Here is a 20,743-nt window from a genome sequence, read left to right on the forward strand (position 1 = left end):
TATAAAGCGCATCTTTGTGCAATGATTGTTTAGTTCAGTAGTTTTAAAGCTTTTAAGCACACTGCGCAGTTGCCTTTGTGGTTGGCTTGCATAGCTACAATAGTTGCGAATAGCTCTTCTACTGCTGGTTCACCCATTTTTTCATCACATTTTGCATTTTATGAAGCTAACAGAACTTGGTAACCACGTGAATTCGAATCTGGATTATTGTTGCAGCACTGGTTCATTTGATGCCCTCAAGACTTTTAGAACCTGAAGTGTCAAGATTTTTAGAAATATCGGCACAAATTCTATGGAACTCTATATGCATCTATATGCTTAGAGTGGAGGTGCGTAGGCTAAAATGCTATTGCTAGGGGTGATGAGTGTGTGCCCTCAGCCATGATGATCGATCTGTGAGGGTGCCAAAGTGAGAAAACCATTCTGTAGTTCGGTTTGTACTTTCTAAGGAATCCCAGGTTACTAAATTAAAATGTGACCTTAGCTGCCACAATCCCTACGGCCCACAAAAGGACATGCAAAAATGCAATTTTTTTTTTGCCATGTACCATGTCAGCGAGTGATTTCTGATAATAGTAGTAGTGATACTGTGAACTGTGGGCCAATTTTGCTAGCATATGAGAGGATAATTATTCTTGAAAGAATTCTTGCGTAAGCTAGCCACTCTTGTGAGAGCACTGAGATGTGTAACCTTCGTTATTAATTTATCCTGAACTGTTTTAGTTTCCGCAAAGTAGCAGTGTCCCACCTTAACTCGTTTCTTACCATGGGAAAACAGGCAATTCCAGGGTGGTGTGCATGAGTTTTTTTCGCCAATTATTTTAAAAATGTTTCCTTATTGCCACACATCATAGTGCAGCTAACAGAATTCCCTTTTCAATATAAAAAAAAAAACAATGCATGCTGCTTGCATAAGAAAAAATAATCTTTGATTGGAAAAAATTTGACACACTCGCACAAAATGTCAGAAAAACATTAAACATATCCAGTAGGAAAATAGGCACACAAAACAATCTAGAAAATGTGTTATGTGCATTACTATGCCAAAAATGAGTATATTCAAAATTTCAAAACTCTTGATGGCAAACTTTCTGGTCAGCAAAAAAAAAATGCTTGCGCGCAGCATTTTGGGCTACTCCACATTGCAGTCCCAAGGTGGACCCTAATCTGTAGCTGCGTCCACAACACTGCTAGTGGCACGAAATCATTCAGAACATGGCCGGTACCATCAGAGAAGCCCTGAAAACAATGATGCTTCTTGGCTACATCGGAAACGAAAGCTACAGATGGGCATCTGGGCTATCACCTCTGTCCAAACTAAAATACTAAGATGAATGGACATCATCTTTTCACGCAAAGCAGTCACTTGCACCTACAGAGTCAAATATCGATGCTGCAACATCGCAAGAACACTGTCACTGCTGAACAGGGTCAATGCAAGAATAGGATGCCACCTTGGGAGCCATGTTTGTGCAATTGCTCTCATGCGAAGTTTAAGAATACATTCTCATGCAACTTACAAAAAAAAAAGATTTTAAAATTGAAATAGAGTGCTTTTGCAACATATTGAATAACGTTACTCGTCCAGAAGCAACACAGATAGCTCAGAAGGGGCATTTAATGCCATCATTCAAATTGGACGATTTTAATAGGTGTAGCAAGCAGAGTTAATGCTATTATCCAGCTTTAAAAGTTTCTGTAACATACATATTTGGGGGCTTATTCGGCGTGTTCTCTGCCCATACTGTATAAAGGGAAAAAGTAATGTTGAGTTTGCAGAAATGGGCTGCTGCTTTGTGTTGGGCATTGCTTACTGTCAGATAAGTTTGGTGTGCACTGGTGCTCTCAAGCTACCAGGCCATCAGTTGGCTCTATCCAGTAGTTACCTTTAATATTAGTGAGAGAGAATATTGAAGGCTTTCTTCATGCCATTTAATTACAGCTGATAATTATCCCCTTCAAAACTTTGACAACTTTCATAGAATGGCAATATTTGCGCTGAAAAAGGCAGTGTAGGAAGCACAGAGACGAGGCGACACTTACGGCACTGACGCCAGTGTCGCCTCGATGCCAGTGTCGCCTCGTCTCTGTCCGTGTGTTTCCTGTGTTGCATTTTTCAATCATGTACCAACAAACCCAGTTGCTTCCCTGTGGTGTACTGGGGGCTTGCCATTATGAAGGAAAACAATACGAAATGAACCCAAGAAAGTGCATGCATCTCAAGATTACACGTATGCTAAACTGAATAAATCATGCCTTGTGCAGTTGTGAGAAGAATGAAAAGCGGTTATGAGAAAAAAAAATGTTAAGAAAATACCTGCAAAACTTGTTCATAATGACAAAATAAACTGTCAAATGTTCTACCCACAAACATTGTCTGTTACATATACTGGCACATCCGTGTATAAAATTTAGCTTTAAAGTTCAACACCCTATGTTCAGGTACCAAAAACTGCACGTGTTCCACTGCATGCACACTGTGGGTTCTGTACGAAGGCCATTGTTGTAAAATATGTGGTTTAATAAAAATAAAAACTGCTAAATTTTTTATTCTTAGATAATTTTTTGTTAACAATGCTGAAAGGCTCAGTGTTTATGGAAGTGCCTTGCAAGCCTCCCAGCAGAAGTAGGATGCCTCAGTGAACCAAAGGTAGCCATGTGAATGCTATCTTCAGTGGCAGTAAATGGAAAAGCAACCCTTTTTGGCTATTTTCAATGCAAGTGAATATTGGAAAATATGTCTACAAAGATGGCCTAATGCTGTAGATGTCAGGTACTTTTGAACAGAAACCAGAATCAATTCACTTGTAGTATTGTTGACATCTCCACTGTCTGTCCTTAATGACTGACATCCAATAGGAGCTGTCAATCCAACTCTCAGCTGTCAGAGTTCACAGCGAAAGGTCACATCGAATAAAAGGAAAAATAGCCACAGATTTTATTGCACTTCAAAATTCTAAAAGCACACGCAGGGTACACACCTGCTGTTCAGCATTTGCAGAAACTGAACTCTCTCAGCCAACCATGAGTGTTCCTGTGGAGCTTATAAGCTGCAGTAAACATATTCACATACAAATGCAAAACCAGCAAATAAAACATGACACCAGAGGTTACTATGGAACTAGCGTTATTATGCTACAGATGAGTATTTTTTTTTTTCAGCAAAGACTTGTAGCAAAAGGTACTACATTTCAGTAAGCAACAAGCTTGACAATGAAAAGTGAAGGAAGGGGAAAGCCTCATGGCAAGCACCCTGAGGCTTTCACCTCCCCTGTTCACTCCGGGTGTGTCAAAAAACCATCTGCCTGCCCTCTCTGTAAGCTTGACCATGGGAACATAGCTGCAAAAGAAAATAGCTATCCAGAAATAAATCACATTCTCATGATTGCTTCCCAGTTCTGCTGTGCGACTGCCAAGTGCTGAGGACGGAGCATAATGAGGAGATTAGAAAAACTACGTAAAAATCGTAGGCTGACTGATATTACAATAAACACAGGAGAATACTGGCCTGAGAATTGTAGGTAGCTCTGTTTCATAACAAGGCACTGAAGTTTTCAGGAACATAGTTCTAGCAGTATATATCTGCGAAAGCACTGATGAGATGGCACATGAACCTGTTGTGTAACAAACACTCTAAAAACATATTTGGAGCAAAATAAAACTGCATGCCATAAATCTGATTTCTTATCAACCTTTTGCATGCTGACCTTAACAGATCAATAAAAAGCATTTCACAAGGTTCGTATGTAAGAATGCATTGAAGTTCTCTTAATATGCACAAAAGTTTGACATGTAGGTTTACTGCTCAAACAGTTAACATTGAGATCAATTCCAATAGATGGAGGTGGATCACAGAAGTCCAGAGCTGGTAAACTGGCTTCTACACTGTATACTATTTTGAAAACATTGGTAACAACACACATAACATAACAAAAGTGACACCTTCATGCAAAGATAAGAAGAGAGGAATGATGTACAGGGGTCATGACAGTACCCTGTTGTCATTGCTGGCATTTCAGTTAGGAATCCATCTACATGTTGTATGCTCTGGGTTAAATGCTCTTTAGTTTTGCCACACTGCGAAAAAATGCCCCACACCAAGTGCGTTGCCTGTCTTTTCCAGGAAACCAGACCTTTCAGCAGCAGTACTGTACAGTGCACTTAACCACAGGCTGCTGGATAATGCAAATCTAGACTTGCCTGGCTTTTTGGTTTATACAATACCTGCTTTTTTTTTTTTTTGCCACACCTCTACACCTGTACTATGGATGTTACTTCTTTACATCACTACAAATAAAAATACTTTCCCGTAACAACAAATTCTGACCAGCTAAAATAAAACCTATCCAGAGTACTACCTGCTTTTGACTTTCTTCTTCTGAAAAATGTGACCTCATTACACTGCACTTTGCCATTACTGTAATGTTTAAGCACATACTGAAGGTATAAAGAATGGCCTGATCAATATCGGTAGTAAAAAGAACTTAAAACGCACCTGGAAAACATGACCTAGGTCATTTCAGTAAAGTAGTCTATGGGGCAAGCACTGCCCCATGTGGCACAAAACACTTTTCTGCTTTTAGATTTGGCTCTATACATAATAACCATGGTCATAATCTGAGCTGGCTGTCAAGTTATTAAAGTTAATATTTCTCACAAAATACCTGCCCAGATTCAGTGAGAAAGTCCGTTATTGCGCATTTTGGTGCTCAGGGCACTCAGGAATGTGACTGAAAGCTGGAGCTGTCCACCTGGTGTCATTTGCACACCTTGCTCGAAACTCAGTGCCAATGCTTCATCCAAGAACACCTGCCTGCTTTCCTTTGGGATGCGTGCTACGAATGGCATGGCCCAGCTCAGGAATTCTGCAGACAGCAGGAATAGCAGTGTTCTGCACTTGTAGATATTCCTGAGAAACAATACTTAAAGCCCACAGAAAATTAGTCGTCGCAAAAATATAAGCCAAGGAAGAAATTGCTATAACATACAAAGTGTAAAAAGATTCATCCATTTTAGGCAAGACACTTAAACTGTGTGTGTATAGGTATGCTCCAAGGTGTAATAACGGAGTACAGACTCCAAATTTCAATTGCATGTTTTCGTCTTTGTAACGATGTAACGATGCGTAAGATATTATTATACATAGATCACCACATGGTATTCACCTGTGACTGCTAAATATCTTATAATTGAATTTATTCTCTCACCTGTTTCTGCTTTGGTTTTAACAGCCGAGCGATGTCTATAACATCAAAGGTCAATGTAGACAATGCGAGGCATGAAAAAAACTGCAATATAATCACTGCTTCGTCACTCGTGATTACGCCTCTTGGGGCAGGCTGACTTTAGCAATTTAGCGACTTAAAACGACAAAACAGTGATGATATTGCAGTTTTTTTCATGCCTCACATGACCTATACTGACCTTTGATGTCATAGCCATCACTCAGCTGTTGAAACTGGAACCAGAACAGGTGAGAGAAAAAATTCAGTTATAAATTATTTAACACTCATAGAATACTAAGTGGTGATCCATGTATACTGATGTCCTGCATATCACTACAAAGAAGAAAACAGGCAACCTAAAATTGGTATCTATACTCCTTTAACTTACTGTAAACGACTTAATTTTCACTAGGAGCTCATTTTTGCACTTTTTGCAAACTGTGTCCCCGCCGCGGTGGCTCAGTGGTTAGGACGCTCGGCTACTGATCCGGAGTTCCCGGGTTTGAACCCGACCGCGGCGGCTGCGTTTTTATGGAGGCGAAACGCTAAGGCGCCCATGTGCTGTGCGATGTCAGTGCACGTTAAAGATCCCCAGGTGGTCGAAATTATCCCGGAGCCCTCCACTACGGCACCTCTCTCTTCCTTTCTTCTTTCACTCCCTCCTTTAACCCTTCCCTTACAGCGCAGTTCAGGTCTCCAAGGATATATGAGACAGATACTGCGCCATTTCCTTTCCCCAAAAACCAATTATTATTGTTATTATTATTAGTAATTGCAAACTGTGTACAGCTTCTAAAAAGAAACTGTTCCCACAAATAATTTGGAAAAAATATTACTTTCTTATTTGACAAATAAAAATTTTGGAAGCACGTCTTTACTGCCCTGAACATACGCTGCAAGCTGGAATTCATGATTACTCAAAGGTATTTAAGTTGAACCTCGTTATAACGAAGTTGAAAGGGCTTGGCGATTACTTCGTTTAGCCGCAGCTTCGCTGCAGCCTGTGTTGACCACGCTTCCAAGTGGAATCGTCATTCCTTCATTATATCCATTATTTTGTTATAAACTGTTTAATTATAATGAGTCGACTGTATTTCACAATGCCTGGTGCAGTGTATTCCTTCTGGCCTGCATCTTTGCACCCTTTCAGTGCACAACTCACTTCAGTAAGTTATGCCACGTGAATCAGCTCCATTACGCTTGCTCTCATGATTACAGTTCTGTCCAATGCACAGTGTTGTTGCTCCAATGCATGTTGTAAAAGTAAACTGTACCAAAGCTTGAAACCATCTCTGAAGGAGGGGAGCACTAAAGGGCCTGCCACTCTTGCTCCACTAAACTCTTAGTGCTCACAAAATACTTGCTAACAGCAACTTTAGCCGAGTTCATGAAATACTGTGTTCACGAAAAATAAGTCATTTACAGTATCTGAAGTGTCTTTGTTGCTATCCTTTTTTAATCATTCCTCCTTTCGCTTTGAAAAAGAAATGGTGTAGGCAAGTTCTTTTTTAGTTGCATTGCTAGAGTCAGTGTACTTCTGTACCATGCAGATGTAAATCCATGTCTTACAAACTATACAGTCCATATACCTACATATCAACAGATTAAACCAGCATGAAGGAACAAGGACACGAAAAGATCACACACAACACAGGACGGGCGCTGTCTACCAACTCTTTATTGTTTCATAAACCAGCACAATATATGCCAGTGACACTGAACCACGTGATACGATTGGCCAATCAACAATGTGATTGAACGCCTCAAAACGAACGTGCTTTGAAGCATTCTTTTGCACTATAGATACGGCCAACCGTATCAGCACCCGTCCTGTGTTTTTTTTTTCATTTTTATTTACACCACAACGATGTAGGCAGGCTAAGGCAAAAAACGAAATATTTTCACTTAAATGGAGCTCGAGCCCCCTGTACATGGCATATAGTGAACATACAGCATACAAAATTACTTACTTATCAATTAATACTCTTAGAATTGCAAACAAACTATAAGGAAAAGGAACCAATAAATACGTATGATATAGCAGCGCCTTAGCACCAGTCATGGTTACAGTTATTACAATGTTTTGATGGAACACAAGCTGCATTTTTCTACTGTACGTTGCTGGTACATAAGGCATTTAAAAGTCACGCCATAGCAGAACACAACATATGGCGCCCGACTTGAGTCTGAAGTCGAGAGTTAGAAGAAAGCTTGTCTGGTTGGGGTATATCATAATAACGTGAAATTGGAGACACCGACCAAAAATGTCGTTTTTTGTTTTCGCTTTTGGTCTGAGTCTACAATTTCACGTTATTCCACGTTGAGTTTGCGTGTGCATTCTTTTTGTGTCCTCGATCCTTAGGGCTGATTTAATCTGATGGCAGCAATGAACCAACTGCTCAAACCAGAATCCTGATCCTACATATCTATGTACTCTAGTTTGATGGATGGACCCCATCTAAGGTCCATATCCCTATCTACAAGCTGCACTACCAAAGTGCTGAGACACACAGAACCTCCCACAGTATGAAAGCTGCTATGAAATAATTTAATTTGCAAAACCTTGTAAAGTTTTGTGCTTCATAAATTTAAAAAATTGTGCTTTTATGTGTTTTTTTTCTATCCTCCCCAAATTCCTGACTAAGCATCTGTAGTGGCTGAAATAGTGGTTTGACATAAAATTTTACCAGAGTGTTGAAATTTCAATCAGAGATAATGTTTGACTTAGTTACAAGAGTACTGCCAGATGTACCATAGCAATAGCAACAATCATCCGATGCTTTCATATGTGTGAAATAAACAGCACCCGTTTCTACTTTTAGATTAATTTACTCATGTGGAAGATTCATTGTTTAATGTTAAACCTCTGTTGCAATTTATTTATAAACTTAGTGAAAGCCATAAAGGTGCTAACCCATGTAACACTGCATTGTCACAAGTTACCTACATTTGCTTCTTTGCCTTAAATGTGGCCCCTGTGGCCTTTGCAAATGCTTAATGTGACTGCCTTTTCTTAAAGGCAGTACTACATCATGCGGCCGACTATGTGGACTCTTACTGCCCCAGTCTTGTCTGTTTGTACACTTCAAAAATAAACATACCCCAACTTCCTCACTCCTTCACCCCTCTTTCCCTCAGTGCTGAGCTGTGCTCCCATTAAAAGCTGCAGAAGTTAACGTCTATTGCCTCAAAACCCAGTTACCAGTAGTATCAACTTGCCTAACTGTCTACCATACTTACTGCAATTTATTCTTTAACCATTGCAGGAATAGAACCTATGCCTGCAGCCACTCTGCCCTCATCCAAGCTACCATGAACTTGGAGCGACTATAATTACGTCTCAGCTGTTGGCACAGTTTCAGCCTGCTTTTTTTTGCACACATGCATGGAACATGACTTCATTCCACTTTCCTGCAATCACCTCGTGTAGCATGGTATATATAGCTTTGCTCTTGAGGTGAACAGCTGCTCTATAGTTGGATACAACTCAAGAAGGCAGCAGCAAGAGCTCCTCAAAGAAGGCCCTCCAGCAAATGGCGGCGACTAGTTCTCTGGACGTCATGGTTAATTCCCTAGCATGCAATTGCAGATTAGTGTCAGGTTCCTCCATGAAATTGCACTAACCGCAATGTCATGACAAGCTGCCTATGCCACTGGCTGGGGGCCTCCTTTGACGGGTATTCACTGCTATCACCTTGGGTTGTATCAAACTATAGATTCATGCAGTTACCTGATCAGGTAACTAAAATGACCTACCTTGGAAGTGGCTGCTGCTGGAAAATACAACGTCTGTGGTGTCAAGTTTAACACTGTTCACTTCCATGCCAGCTTGCTGAGCTTGTTTTTGAAAAGCCTCCTTAGGTTCCTGCCAGTGGTGCTGTGGTGGCACTAAGTGCACTGCATCCTGATGAAAAAAGTAGAGAGAAAAGGCTTGGTAGTATGGCTCCAGGCCTTTCTTTATCAAATATGCAAACATACGTCTGCCAATGAGAAAAATTGTAGTGGCATAACAACACAGACTGATGTGGGCAGGTAATTTTTAGTCTGTAACACAAATGAGCAGCTTCTTCATTACACCTCACTTATATGCTGTGACGTTGCATGTGACACACAAGGATTACAAATTCACTACCCCGTGAATGAGTTTCTATTTGCGCATTGGCCAACAAAGCACTCAGTGTTTTCGACATAATTTCATGGTTAAAATAATCATACCTGTTTTGGCCAGAATACTGGGAAGTTAATTTTAGCAGTGCTATTTTGCGCAGCACTCATGTCATATGGCTAAGCTAATGCTTTTGTTTAGTGCTGAAACTCTGGCAAGTTTGGCTGCATTATAATGCCTAACATAGATGCAATCAGGTGGTGCGCTGACAAAACCCAGTGATGTGTCTCCAACTTTACAAGTGACCCATATGACATAGCATAAATGCACAGCACAACCACTGCTGTATAAAACTCGTTTTCTGTTTAACAGTATATTACACTAAGTATCACTTATCTGCAAATTGTTATAGAGCATGGTTTCATTTTTATTGTTATTTATTTGTTTAATGAATGAAATGCAGAGTATTTAATGATGTCACAAACATTCTCAACATTCTGAGATAAGAATAACTGTGCATTTAATTTAATTAACATCTGTAATGGTATTAAACCATTATGAAAACATGATATAATTAAGTAATGCACATATTGAAGAAAATATCATTTTTCTTGAAACTCTTACAGAAAGCCATTCATCGACTACAGCAGGACGTTGTTGACATATTCTCACTTTTGCTTTCTTGGCTACTAAATTGCGTTTTCATGGTCGTGGAATGAAGCCAGGACTGCACAAGTTTCTGGCTCTTACGTTTTTCTTCCTCATTCACATGGAAAGGTATCAGCGACAATTTTACTGAACCCTGCTTTAATGAAATACACTTCCTGTATAATGGGCATGATAAACATTTTTCTCGTGGAGCAAAGAGTAGCCAGCTTCTCTGCACTGACTGTTTGTCTTGAGAGTACTTATTGAATGAAGCAGTTCATAAGTCACCTATCTTACACAACTTTTGGCTAATTGCTATTTTTTTTGCAGTAAAATACATCTGAACATTACTAATTGCAGCACACTATATAAGTGAGTGCCATTCAAATTTCAACACAAATGCAGTCACTTGGCTGTGAACTGCATTCCAGAGTCAACCTTTGTTGACTGGTTGTAAGTGCAGCCTATTCAGTTTATTATATTTGAGGTCAAGGTTTTCTACGGGATGATGAAGTAACAGTTGTGATAATTAATAGATTTCAGCAACCGTTTAACTCTTTTGAAATTGAAATTTGAAAGTGAATTTGAAATTTTTACTGATGAATCAGAGGCACATGACTTAACACTGTGTCTTAAAGATTTCTACCTGGACTATGGTATCAAGGTATGAGTGGTCATGCATTTATGAACCAAAGCTGCATTCACAGAGTGAAAACAAAGCTTCAATATGACTTTGTGTACTTGTATGTCACATCTGCTAATGGCTTGTCAAGCCAAAGCCTGCACAATAGCTGCATGCATTTAGAAAAGTGTCTTCATACTTAATGCAGTATACAAAACTAGGCCTAACCAGACATACCCGCATGTAGGCCTTCCAGCGGGGATTGCCTGAAAGCTGCTCGAGCACATCATAGAGACAGCAGCGCACAGGCAGAAGCAAGACACAGCAGCCTCGAACATCCAACAGCAATGATGCTTGGTGCAGTCCACTCCCTTCACTGCAAGGCATAACTCCACCATAGTAGAACAATTTGCTGAATGCCCCTCGCAGTTCCACTGGTGCACTGGACAGAACACAAGGACATCTTGTTGAAAAGCCTAATGCAGAACCAGCACAGCTCCAGCAAAGCAGACAAAGAAAGATTGAACGACTGACGCTCCATGTGTGGCAAATAACTGTGAACATACATGCCTTGAATTATTTTCTTTAAATATGCAAAGTACAGAAATAAAAGTCATTATGTGTGGCATTGTTAGAGTTCGTCTGTGTGAGGTGAACTTTATTTTGTAAATATCAACTAAGGCAAGAATAATGAGCCAACAACTGGACTATGGAAGATAAACAAAAATTTAAAACTAGAAAGTTTCAAATAAAACAGTTATGCACACACTTTCTTTTCAGTTCTGAGTAAAGTTAGGAATATAAAAGCTGAAGACTTTGGTTGATTGCCTAGTCTGTGCACAGCTATGTTAATTTGGGCTATAGTTAATACTCAGCACAACACACTTAAACTAGGGTACACTCTTGCCGTAATGTATTTGATTACAGTTTTCCAACTTCAGAAAAAACCGAACCACTAAGTCAATATTTCTCATAAATTTGTCTTCAGGCACTTCTTCAGTAATTTTAGTTGGTAAATTCACGACAGGAGGTAGCCATTAACATTCAGTTCCATGCGCGAAACCATTTATGAAATCGGTAAAAAAAAAACCTGAAATAAGTGAGTTGTGAAACATTTCGTTGGTGTGCATGATATGCAGCAATTATAGGCAAGTCATCTGTTGATGTTTCTTTCAGCCACTAGAAGCAGAGAAATGGCTGCAAGGATTCAAATTTCTTGCAAAATGTTAGCTGTAGTGGCAGTTATGTTCATTCACATGAAGCTGATTTTATGGTTGGCACCAGACTGACACTAAAAGTGGAAGGCTAGCATTACGTGCTTCACTGTAACACAGCTGTATGAAAACCCTCCTATGCTTTTTGTATGTTGCACAGAGCTAGTTGGAGCCAGTGCAACACAATATCAATTTCTAAAAAAAAAATTCCAATCCAAGTGACCTGAAATTTGCCCACAAAGTCACCTAAGGGCCACCATTACAATAGCACAAGATGGCAGCAGTGGGCAGAATGTTCATAAATATATAGTTCACTTGGAAAAGAAACAATCTCATGCCCTGCAAGAATGAGTGTTCATGATTAATTATTTTCTTATTAGTATAAATAGCCCAACAAAAACCAATTTAATTGCACAAGAACTTAATTGTACCTGATTTTCAGCTAAAATATAGACCCTGGTTTTTACCCTCCAAATTAATAAAAAAATATGAAACATGCAAAGAGTCCAGTGCCTATGTCATGGTAGACAAAAAAATTATTTTGCCACATATGCTAGATGTGCGATACCATGTCATTGCATTCAAAGATACATTTTACAGTACAATTATTTTCTGCAGAGCATCCATAGGAGGGTTCTGCTATAGGTCACAAGCTCATGCTCTTGGTAAGTTCCTTGAAGGCAGTGACACACAATTTTTAGGTAAATACATATTTCACGCTTCAAGTGTTCATGCAATTACAGCTCTGCCAGACTGCGAGTTCTAATGTGCAGAATAGTCACCACAAAGATAAAAAACAACTTGTCTACTAGAAGAGGATGTAAAAAGCGGATCAGAGCATGAATTCTTGTTAAACTGCACATTATCTAAACCAGATATATAAGTATCTATGCATTTAACAGCCTCTTTCTGATTAGATATTTCTGAAGTCACTGGTAATGCAACACAAATATTCCTAAATAATAATTTCATATGGCTGCCTCGTTACTGCACTAAATGTTTAATGCTCTGTGACAGGGTTAGCTGCTATATGATTTCGTACTTGCACTATGAAAGGTGCATACCTCTTATGTGTGTGTAGCATAACTTAGCCCTACAAATCTTTCTCAACTATTACAATAGAAAGGTATCTGCAAATTGGCTGCACATGTTAAGGCAGACACAGCTTCTGTGTTTGAATGGTAACAGCTGTTCAAGGAGGTGGGACTGCTGGGGGGGTTTCAAAGATAGCACTAAAATTTTGTAACTTTTACCTGGTGCAGAGGGCAGGGACATGACGGTATGTGATGTCCCTATGGTGACAATGTTGTTGAGCATACAGAATGGCCTCTGAGGCTCGGTCAACTGCCAGGAGGCGAGCAAAATGGGCCTCGCACAAAGGCTGCAGCACTTGGCGGCTTATCAGGCCAGGACCACATCCCAGCTCCAGCACTTGCTCCTGAGAGACAGAGAACTATCTTGGCCCCTGAAAATGCCAACATGCAGCCAGAGCAAGCTAGGAATTGGGCCTCACAGCTGCTGAGGGCATGTCCACTTACTGGTGACGTTTAAAGGCCACCAGTGCACATGAAACCATATCGCAGTAGCAGCTGCGCAGAAAAACAGTGCCAGGTTCCTTGTATATTAAGTTGACAGGTGAGTAGCACCCCTTCTGAGCTGAAAAGTGTACAGACAGCCCACAAGTTTAGAAATTTTTTATCTGCTTTGCTCTGCAAAAGTTTTTTATACACTTCAATGTTTCACTGGTGCGATGAAGGGAGACAGGCACATGCCTAAGAAAATGCAATGTATTACACACCTGAGCAATCCACTCCATTCCAGAAGCATAGTGAGTGTACTCTTGTTGAATGTACTTAAGGGGCAAAGGAAACGATGCCACTCTATCCATTCTTGCACCTCCTGTAGCTCTTTAAAAAACCAAAAAGTACGCAATATGTCATCAGTCACTATAGGTTTTGATGCCCCAAGTACAGTTAAGCATTTTCTCGAATTACATGAGTTATGAACAGATACTCACAATCATAAACAACTTCTTTATTATATAGTGTGCAACTAGCTTATTACTTCCAAGCCAGATTAGGAAACAAGTTTCGATATGCATTTTTTAGGCGCATGAACAATGTCGAGTATACCAAACAGGAGCACCAAAGAAAATGCTACCTGCAGCACTATTTGCACATGTGAAAAAAAGTTGCGTTCAAATTTCAGGCAAATCTACTCTGTACCTTTTAAGTGGTAAACAAAAGTAACTTAAATGATTATGTGCACCATTCAATACAAATCCTGCTCCTGTGTGAAAGTGATTAAATAAAATTCACATATTTGCATTTAACACTCTTTGCATCGGGATATCATAAGACCGTTACAGTAACTTAAACTAGACAATGTGCACTGGAGAAAATTATTTTTTATTATTTTCTGCTCATGATTTTTCCAAGCTTTTCAATTTCTTTCCAAACTGAGCAATCCACTGGGAGCACTACAATCAAGACAAGGGGACAACACCACATAAGAACACCACGATACACGAGCGCAAACTTTCAACTGAGTTTAATTTCGGCATGGCGCATATTAACAAAAAAAGAAAAATTGTTTTTAGCCGGTCATGTGTGAAATTCATGACTTACAAGGATAGCTTATATCTCGCATGGTGTAGATGATTGCTTTGATTTCTTGGCTGGCTCTAATGCTTTTATGTTTATGTTTGTGTGTCCCATGATTAGATGCGTATAAATATGCGCCATGTCGAAATTAAACTCAGTTGAAAGTTTGCACTCGTGTATCGTGGTGTTCTTATGTGGTGTAGTCCCCTTGTCTTGACTGTAGCGCTCCCCAGTCTCAGTATGTGCAACCAACTAGCCCCCTACAAAGCTTTGCTTACGTTTCTTTCCAAACGATGCAACAAATACAGGCAGTGCACGTTTAAATTGAGTCCAAGGTAATATGTCACTTTCTTGCTAAAAGGTCTACTTTGGAAAATTATCTTATGAATGTTAGTTCACTACCCTCTAGAATTCTTGCAAATTGTTAATACTGTGAACATAATTTGAAAGCAATTCAACTTCTGATGTTGCAGTGCATGAAGCTAATGTAAAGTACATGTGCATATTTACAGCCTTTTCTGTAGTTTAAACTTTGGGGTTTTCCAAGAAATTAGCACTGAACATTGCAGCAGTATTTAACTTTGAAAACATGACTATACAATACACAGAGGCATCTGTATGAAATATTGTTTGAATGAGCTGTCGCTAACATAAGATTTTTAGCCTTGGCCTGCTGGCTAAATTTACTCAATAAATCATATTATGTGCATTTATTGCCAGCACTGACATCATCGGGGTGTGGGACGTGGTGGTGAGGTGTCACCTTAATCGGTTGTGAACCATTGTGAGCAGCGATTTTTAAAAAAATTATTTCTAAACTATAGAGTCCACACAGAGCTTTCAAATTTGACTTGAATACCCGCAAAGACCACCTCTACTTATCTGCTGCACTAGAATATGCCCATTCAAATCATTTCAGAGTCCCTTTCAGGACTGCCACAGAGAATTCCCCCACAACAAAAATGTAGTGCAGTGCACTGTTAAAGTTTTTCTTGTTACCTAAACAAAAAGCTAACCACCAGACAAAATTATAAGTTCAAGAATTTTGACGCCTCTGGCTTGTTTGATATAGTCGCAAATTAAAAAGCTGATTTCGTTTACCATTTTTATCGGTCAGCAGAGTAATACAGAATGCTGCGGACTATGGCCCATTGTAACCGACTGCTGTTTTTTTAACTTGTATCCTACCGTAGTTGCATTTCTAAATATAGGTCCCCACCTTCAATTATTATGGTTGGTATCCTAAGAGTGACACCTGAGCAATTAACCTTGGTTAAATTTCTCCAAAGAAAACTGTACATGGCTTCCTTCATAGAAAGCATTAGTCACAAGAAGCATCCATCACTCACGGTCTACACCAAGTACACTGGACACAAACAGATCCTTTAAGCACTACAAAATCAAGCAATTTACTTTGCATAACACATTTTTTATTTTACTGTTGTGCCGCTATAGGCAGGCACAGGTTTAGATTTGCACGAGTGCTGCAGCAGTGCACAGGCACTGCAATAATAAAAACACTTAGGGCAGTAACTTGTCGGTTCCTGCAGCATTTCTACAAATTTTACTCTAGCAAGTATACCTTCAGGGTTTCATGTTTTACTTGTATCCCATATAACACATTCTCCCTTGCTATAATTGCGAAATAAATTAATGTCTTCAGTTCATTGTCATGCTTTGAGATGTGAAATATGCCTTCTGGTCGTGCATTTTTAAATGATAGCTTAAATATTTCTTTTGAAGTTCTGGATATTCATTAACTTTTTGACACACTATTTTTTATTTCCATCGAAGTTCAATATTTTTCTGCCTAAACAGTATATTCAGGCCTTAGGAAAAGCAATTTGTTAGTTATCCAGAGCAAAATACTAGCGCTTGATTTTTTGCATGAATATTGAGTATTTCGTAGTGTCATAATTGATGAAGAACACCCCCCCCCCCCTTCACTACTTATGCACCTTTCAGAAGTAATGGTTCTTTGTTGACTTGTGGGATTCTTTATTATGCACCTAAATTTCAGTATACAGCTCATTCCAAATTTCACTCTCATCTCAGTGCTGCCGCAGAAGGCATGAATTTAACCACTTTTCCCATGCTCTGCAACGACAGACCACCTTGACCACAGAAATACCAGGATGAGTGATGCTGGATCCTGCATTATAGAGACACCTTCAGATTTTTTTTTTTTTCACATCAGTTGGTCAATTGCTGCACAATCTGTTGTGAGCAGGACATGCTACAACATTTTGATGTAATAATCATGATCTTGCACTTCCGTATTAACACATTTGATAACGTGTTATCTGTAAGTTTGTAAAATGATTGTCGCGAAAAATCTAGAAAATATGAACATCAGTTTCAGGCAAAAAACTACAAGATATATAATAAGCTGTTTGAAGGTTTAAAATTTAAAACTGGCAAGCCCAAATGTAAGGACCATTAGCAACTTTTCTAATGATAATGGTGTATCTACGTGCAAAAACAAATTTGCTACATTGTATGAAAGCACCACATCTACATCTTGAAGCACACTAATGGTTGTCCTGTACATATCACATAAGGTCAGAAAAAATATAAGGGAAAGTATTATTGCTGGCTGCCACTGTCCAGAATAATGCCACTGCACAGGTTAATTTTGCACACGTCTCTTCCAGAGATAAAAATAATTTCTGCGTAAAAGTGGCACATGTATTCTGATTTACTGTAGTCTGATCATTTTATACATCTTAACTGAAACCTGACTAATAGAACTGCCTTTTTATTAGCAGCTACTTTGAGTACAATGCTCAATACTCGAGAGAACTACACACATTTAACCAGGAATAAAGAGCTTAAATGTGCAACATGTACTATGCACTTTTTATGCAGAAAACATGCACAGCAAAGACAAAACAGGCAAGTGTGCAATTTAATGGCATCAGTAACCTGGTTGGGCTGGCCCAATGCCTCCTGGCTGGGCTGCACACATTCTGAACAGTTCAGATGTCAATGCTAATGCTCCGCTCGGAATTGCACCCAAGGTAACTGAAACCTTTTCTTTTGCAAAACAAAAGCCCGCATAATTACGCGTACCCTTGGCAGCTAGTGTACCAAAGGCGAAGTGGTACTCCATCCACAATATTTTTGTTTCCCTTTTCTGAGATCTGTGGCTCGCACCATCGCCAGTACACCTCAAGAAGCGTTACATCCTGGGTACTGAACACATGGCCAAACTGCGCACATATATCTGCCCATCGCACTGCGGCCACGTGCGAGTTTCGTGCGCCAGCCGACCATGTCACGCAGTTGGGCCGTCGGTAATTACGGTTTATAAGCTCGCACTGGGTGAGTAATGTGATAGCAAACGCACACGCAAAATTTAGGCGACGCGCCATGAAAGTTACAGGCGGTCAGCTGCGGTCATTGCAAGCAAGTGTCACGACCTTGACGGGTCAACGCTTCTAATCGGCCAACAGCTTCCACTCAGAGCACATATGAAACGCCGAGCAAAACGTACCTCCTATTTACAACGTAAACACTTGATCCCTTGCACTCCGTCAATGAGGCGAAAAGTGCTGCGCTTCAGAAAGACACTTGTGCGCCTCAGCTTTGTGATCACTTCCTCAAGTAGATTGCACCCACGTAGTACGCGGTGCTTACTCAACGCAGGCAGTGGTAATCACGCGCTCCGCAACTGTCGCGACGCGGCTTTCGCCTGCAGCGCATTGACGATCCCGCGTCGCATCCTCTGAGGAAAGTCGCCGTCGAACGCGTTTGTCGCGCACGGCATTATGATCAATCGCGCTCTGTACAGGCATATATACTGCTAGCGTGTAGATGACATTCCTAACGCCTGCAAAACGTCTAGCCAAACAATTATCCTATTGCATGTTATCTGTAATGAATGCGCATAGTTCGACCACTTAAACGTTTAACCCGATCCAGGGTCCCTAAGAGTGAGTGGACAACTAAAGATTACCCGGCCGCTGTGTACTATGAGCCGCGCGACTAAATAAATCCTTCAGGAAGTTCAAAGTTTGTCGCTGATCCAGCTAGCGCGTTAGCAGCGATAACCCCCATAGTAAAGCTGTCCACGCGGACCGCTTGCGAACGTTGTCTGAAAAGCCATGGCAACGAGAGGTGTAGTCTCCGACTGAAAAGCGGCTGCATAAGCAAATTATATAATTAGAAATGGTGTTATTTGAAAAATAAGTGCTTCACTTTATTAAGCAACAGAAACGACTTGAAATTATTGGGTGATTTAGCAATTTGCTGCGGTGTTCCAACGGTACCATAGATCAATGCCTCATGAAGAACATGCCTGAAGCGTCTGCTCGATTTCAAAGGGGCCCCGAGATCGCCTCGACATTACGCAGACTGGCCGCTAGGCTGCGCTAAAAGATAACCGTCAATTTCGGTTTCAAAGCGCCATTTCCTTTCCACCAAAAACCAATTATTATTATTAAAGGCTGCGAGACTGTGATGCGCGGCGCCCGATCATGCTATTTCATCCTTTTTTCAGGCTTTCAGCAAAAACTTTTATTTTGTTAATGACAAAAAAACATGTTTTTCAAGGTCTTAGAGTGCAGCAAATGCTTAAGAAGTCTGAGCTGACTTCCACATAATACTGAAAGAGTATCATCAGTTTCGTTTTCGAAATCTGAAAGCGCGCTGTGCACGCTGTTCTATCATGCCGTTAGGACCTTTTGTCTGCTGCATAACCAGTAAATTTTGGACGTTTTATAACAAAATGAACATGTTCGAAACATCCATATTGCAACAAGTGCTTTAAGTGGCTAGAAATGCCGAAAAATAAGTATTTACACTCCATGATGCATGGTTGTATATTGTACTGCTGCCAATGGCAAGAAAACAACTACTTCGATCGGACAAGCAAAAAGGGAAAATAATCCATGAGATAGAATAAGGACAGGAGGAAGTCCGGAATTACCTGAGCTCTCAACTGTAGCCAGGTGACCCGTTGGAAAGGAGGACTGCATGGCGCTCAATGGATGGAAGCCGGCGACGTCACGGTAACCTGCCTGGGGAGTCGTTGGCCCGCGGGGGCACATCCCTCATTTCATTTATTTCATCCTTAAAGGCCCGAAGGCATTACATAAGGAGGGGCTTAAAAATAGTTTTACATGTCTAATGGTTTACATGCCTAATGTTCTTAGAACTTTGCGAAGCGCGCGTCTTTTACTATATTGCTGCGCAGCCTTGCGAGAGGTGTTTCGATCGATGAAGCCGATCTTGGAAGGCCCAGCCTGCGATGTTTCTGGTCATTTTTTTCCGACGAGCTTTCGCCGAATGGTACCTCCTTGAATAACGTTAAGAAATTTCAAATAAACTCATGCCCCTCGTCTCTATTCTTTCCGCAAGAAACACAGCTCACTAGGTTCCTATGTGATGCACACGCGCACGGTGACTGGGAGTAAAACAGCACGCCTGACTGACCGGATTTCTCCATATGACAAGCACGTGCGTTGGTGAAATGACAACTGCGTGGTACAATGGGAGTATCAGACATGGCGAGCGACTTGTGAATATTAAAAAAAAAAACTGCGCTTGAAGGCACAGACACGTGCGCACTTATAAGGAAAAATGGCATGCGTAGGTGTGATGAAGGCGGCGGAAATCGTTTCTTATTGCCGTTTCAAGAATTTTTGGAAAGACATTTCTAGTTGAACATCTTCGCAAATGCGTTCTTGTCTGTTATGTCAGGTGCATGGTTTGTTAGCAACGGTATGATGAACTTCTTGCATATAATATGCAGCAGTGCTTCCCATGGCCGCTATCCTTGTTCTCAAAAGTCTGGACAGGCAAACCCGCGATTTTATTCACACTATAGTTGTAGAGCAAGCATGTGTCCTGTGGCCTTTGAAGATTCGTTCGGTCTTTGAGCATGATATCGACGAACTTCTTGAGGCCCTACAACACTCTTCGGAGCGCTGACGTCGGGTAAAAGAGTCCACCCCTGCCTTGGTGGGCAGTCAAACTGCCTACAGTAGCATTTCCTTGGCTGGAAATGCAAGCTACAAACTGCAAAATAATTTGATGCTGTGCTTGGCTGCCAGTTTTTTCCTCTAATTACCTTGAGCCGTCTTTCCCAGAGTTCTAAGTCGGCAGGAATTTCATGGAACGAAACGCAGGGCTTCTTAATTGTTTCGTTGACTGGACATGCAAAACGGAACGCAACAGCAACGCATTTTCGCTCGCTACTCTCTGCAGCAGCTGCGGTCATCGACGTGTCACTTGTCAAACGGTGACACTAAACACATCACACTAATAATATAAGAAACAGCACACTAGAATTAAGGCATACTTTTAGTTGCAGCGGCAGTCAT

At 40.5% G+C, this 20,743-nt stretch overlaps 1 protein-coding gene across 4 annotated transcripts; it reads right to left on the bottom strand.

Moving 5' to 3' along the window:
* Positions 1 to 2,914: 2,914 nt before the first annotated feature.
* LOC144115232 (juvenile hormone acid O-methyltransferase-like) lies at positions 2,915 to 18,506 on the bottom strand. Of its 4 annotated transcripts, XM_077649514.1 has the most exons (7): positions 17,914 to 18,506; positions 13,613 to 13,721; positions 13,328 to 13,470; positions 13,068 to 13,252; positions 10,838 to 11,042; positions 8,982 to 9,129; positions 2,915 to 4,865 (listed from the first exon to the last, which is right to left on the bottom strand). In XM_077649514.1, exons 3-7 carry the CDS (start codon positions 13,340 to 13,342, stop codon positions 4,675 to 4,677), a joined length of 744 nt encoding a protein of 247 aa, XP_077505640.1. In that variant the 5' UTR covers positions 13,343 to 13,470; positions 13,613 to 13,721; positions 17,914 to 18,506; the 3' UTR covers positions 2,915 to 4,674. The 4 variants fall into 4 exon arrangements, with proteins under 4 accessions (XP_077505640.1, XP_077505638.1, XP_077505639.1 ...); XM_077649512.1 differs by lacking the exon at positions 13,328 to 13,470 and having other exon boundaries at positions 13,613 to 13,713; XM_077649513.1 differs by lacking the exon at positions 13,328 to 13,470.
* Between the last annotated feature and the right edge of the window lie 2,237 nt (positions 18,507 to 20,743).

This window comes from Amblyomma americanum, chromosome 1, assembly GCF_052857255.1.
Source record: "Amblyomma americanum isolate KBUSLIRL-KWMA chromosome 1, ASM5285725v1, whole genome shotgun sequence".
Taxonomy (NCBI): Eukaryota; Metazoa; Arthropoda; class Arachnida; order Ixodida; family Ixodidae; genus Amblyomma; species Amblyomma americanum.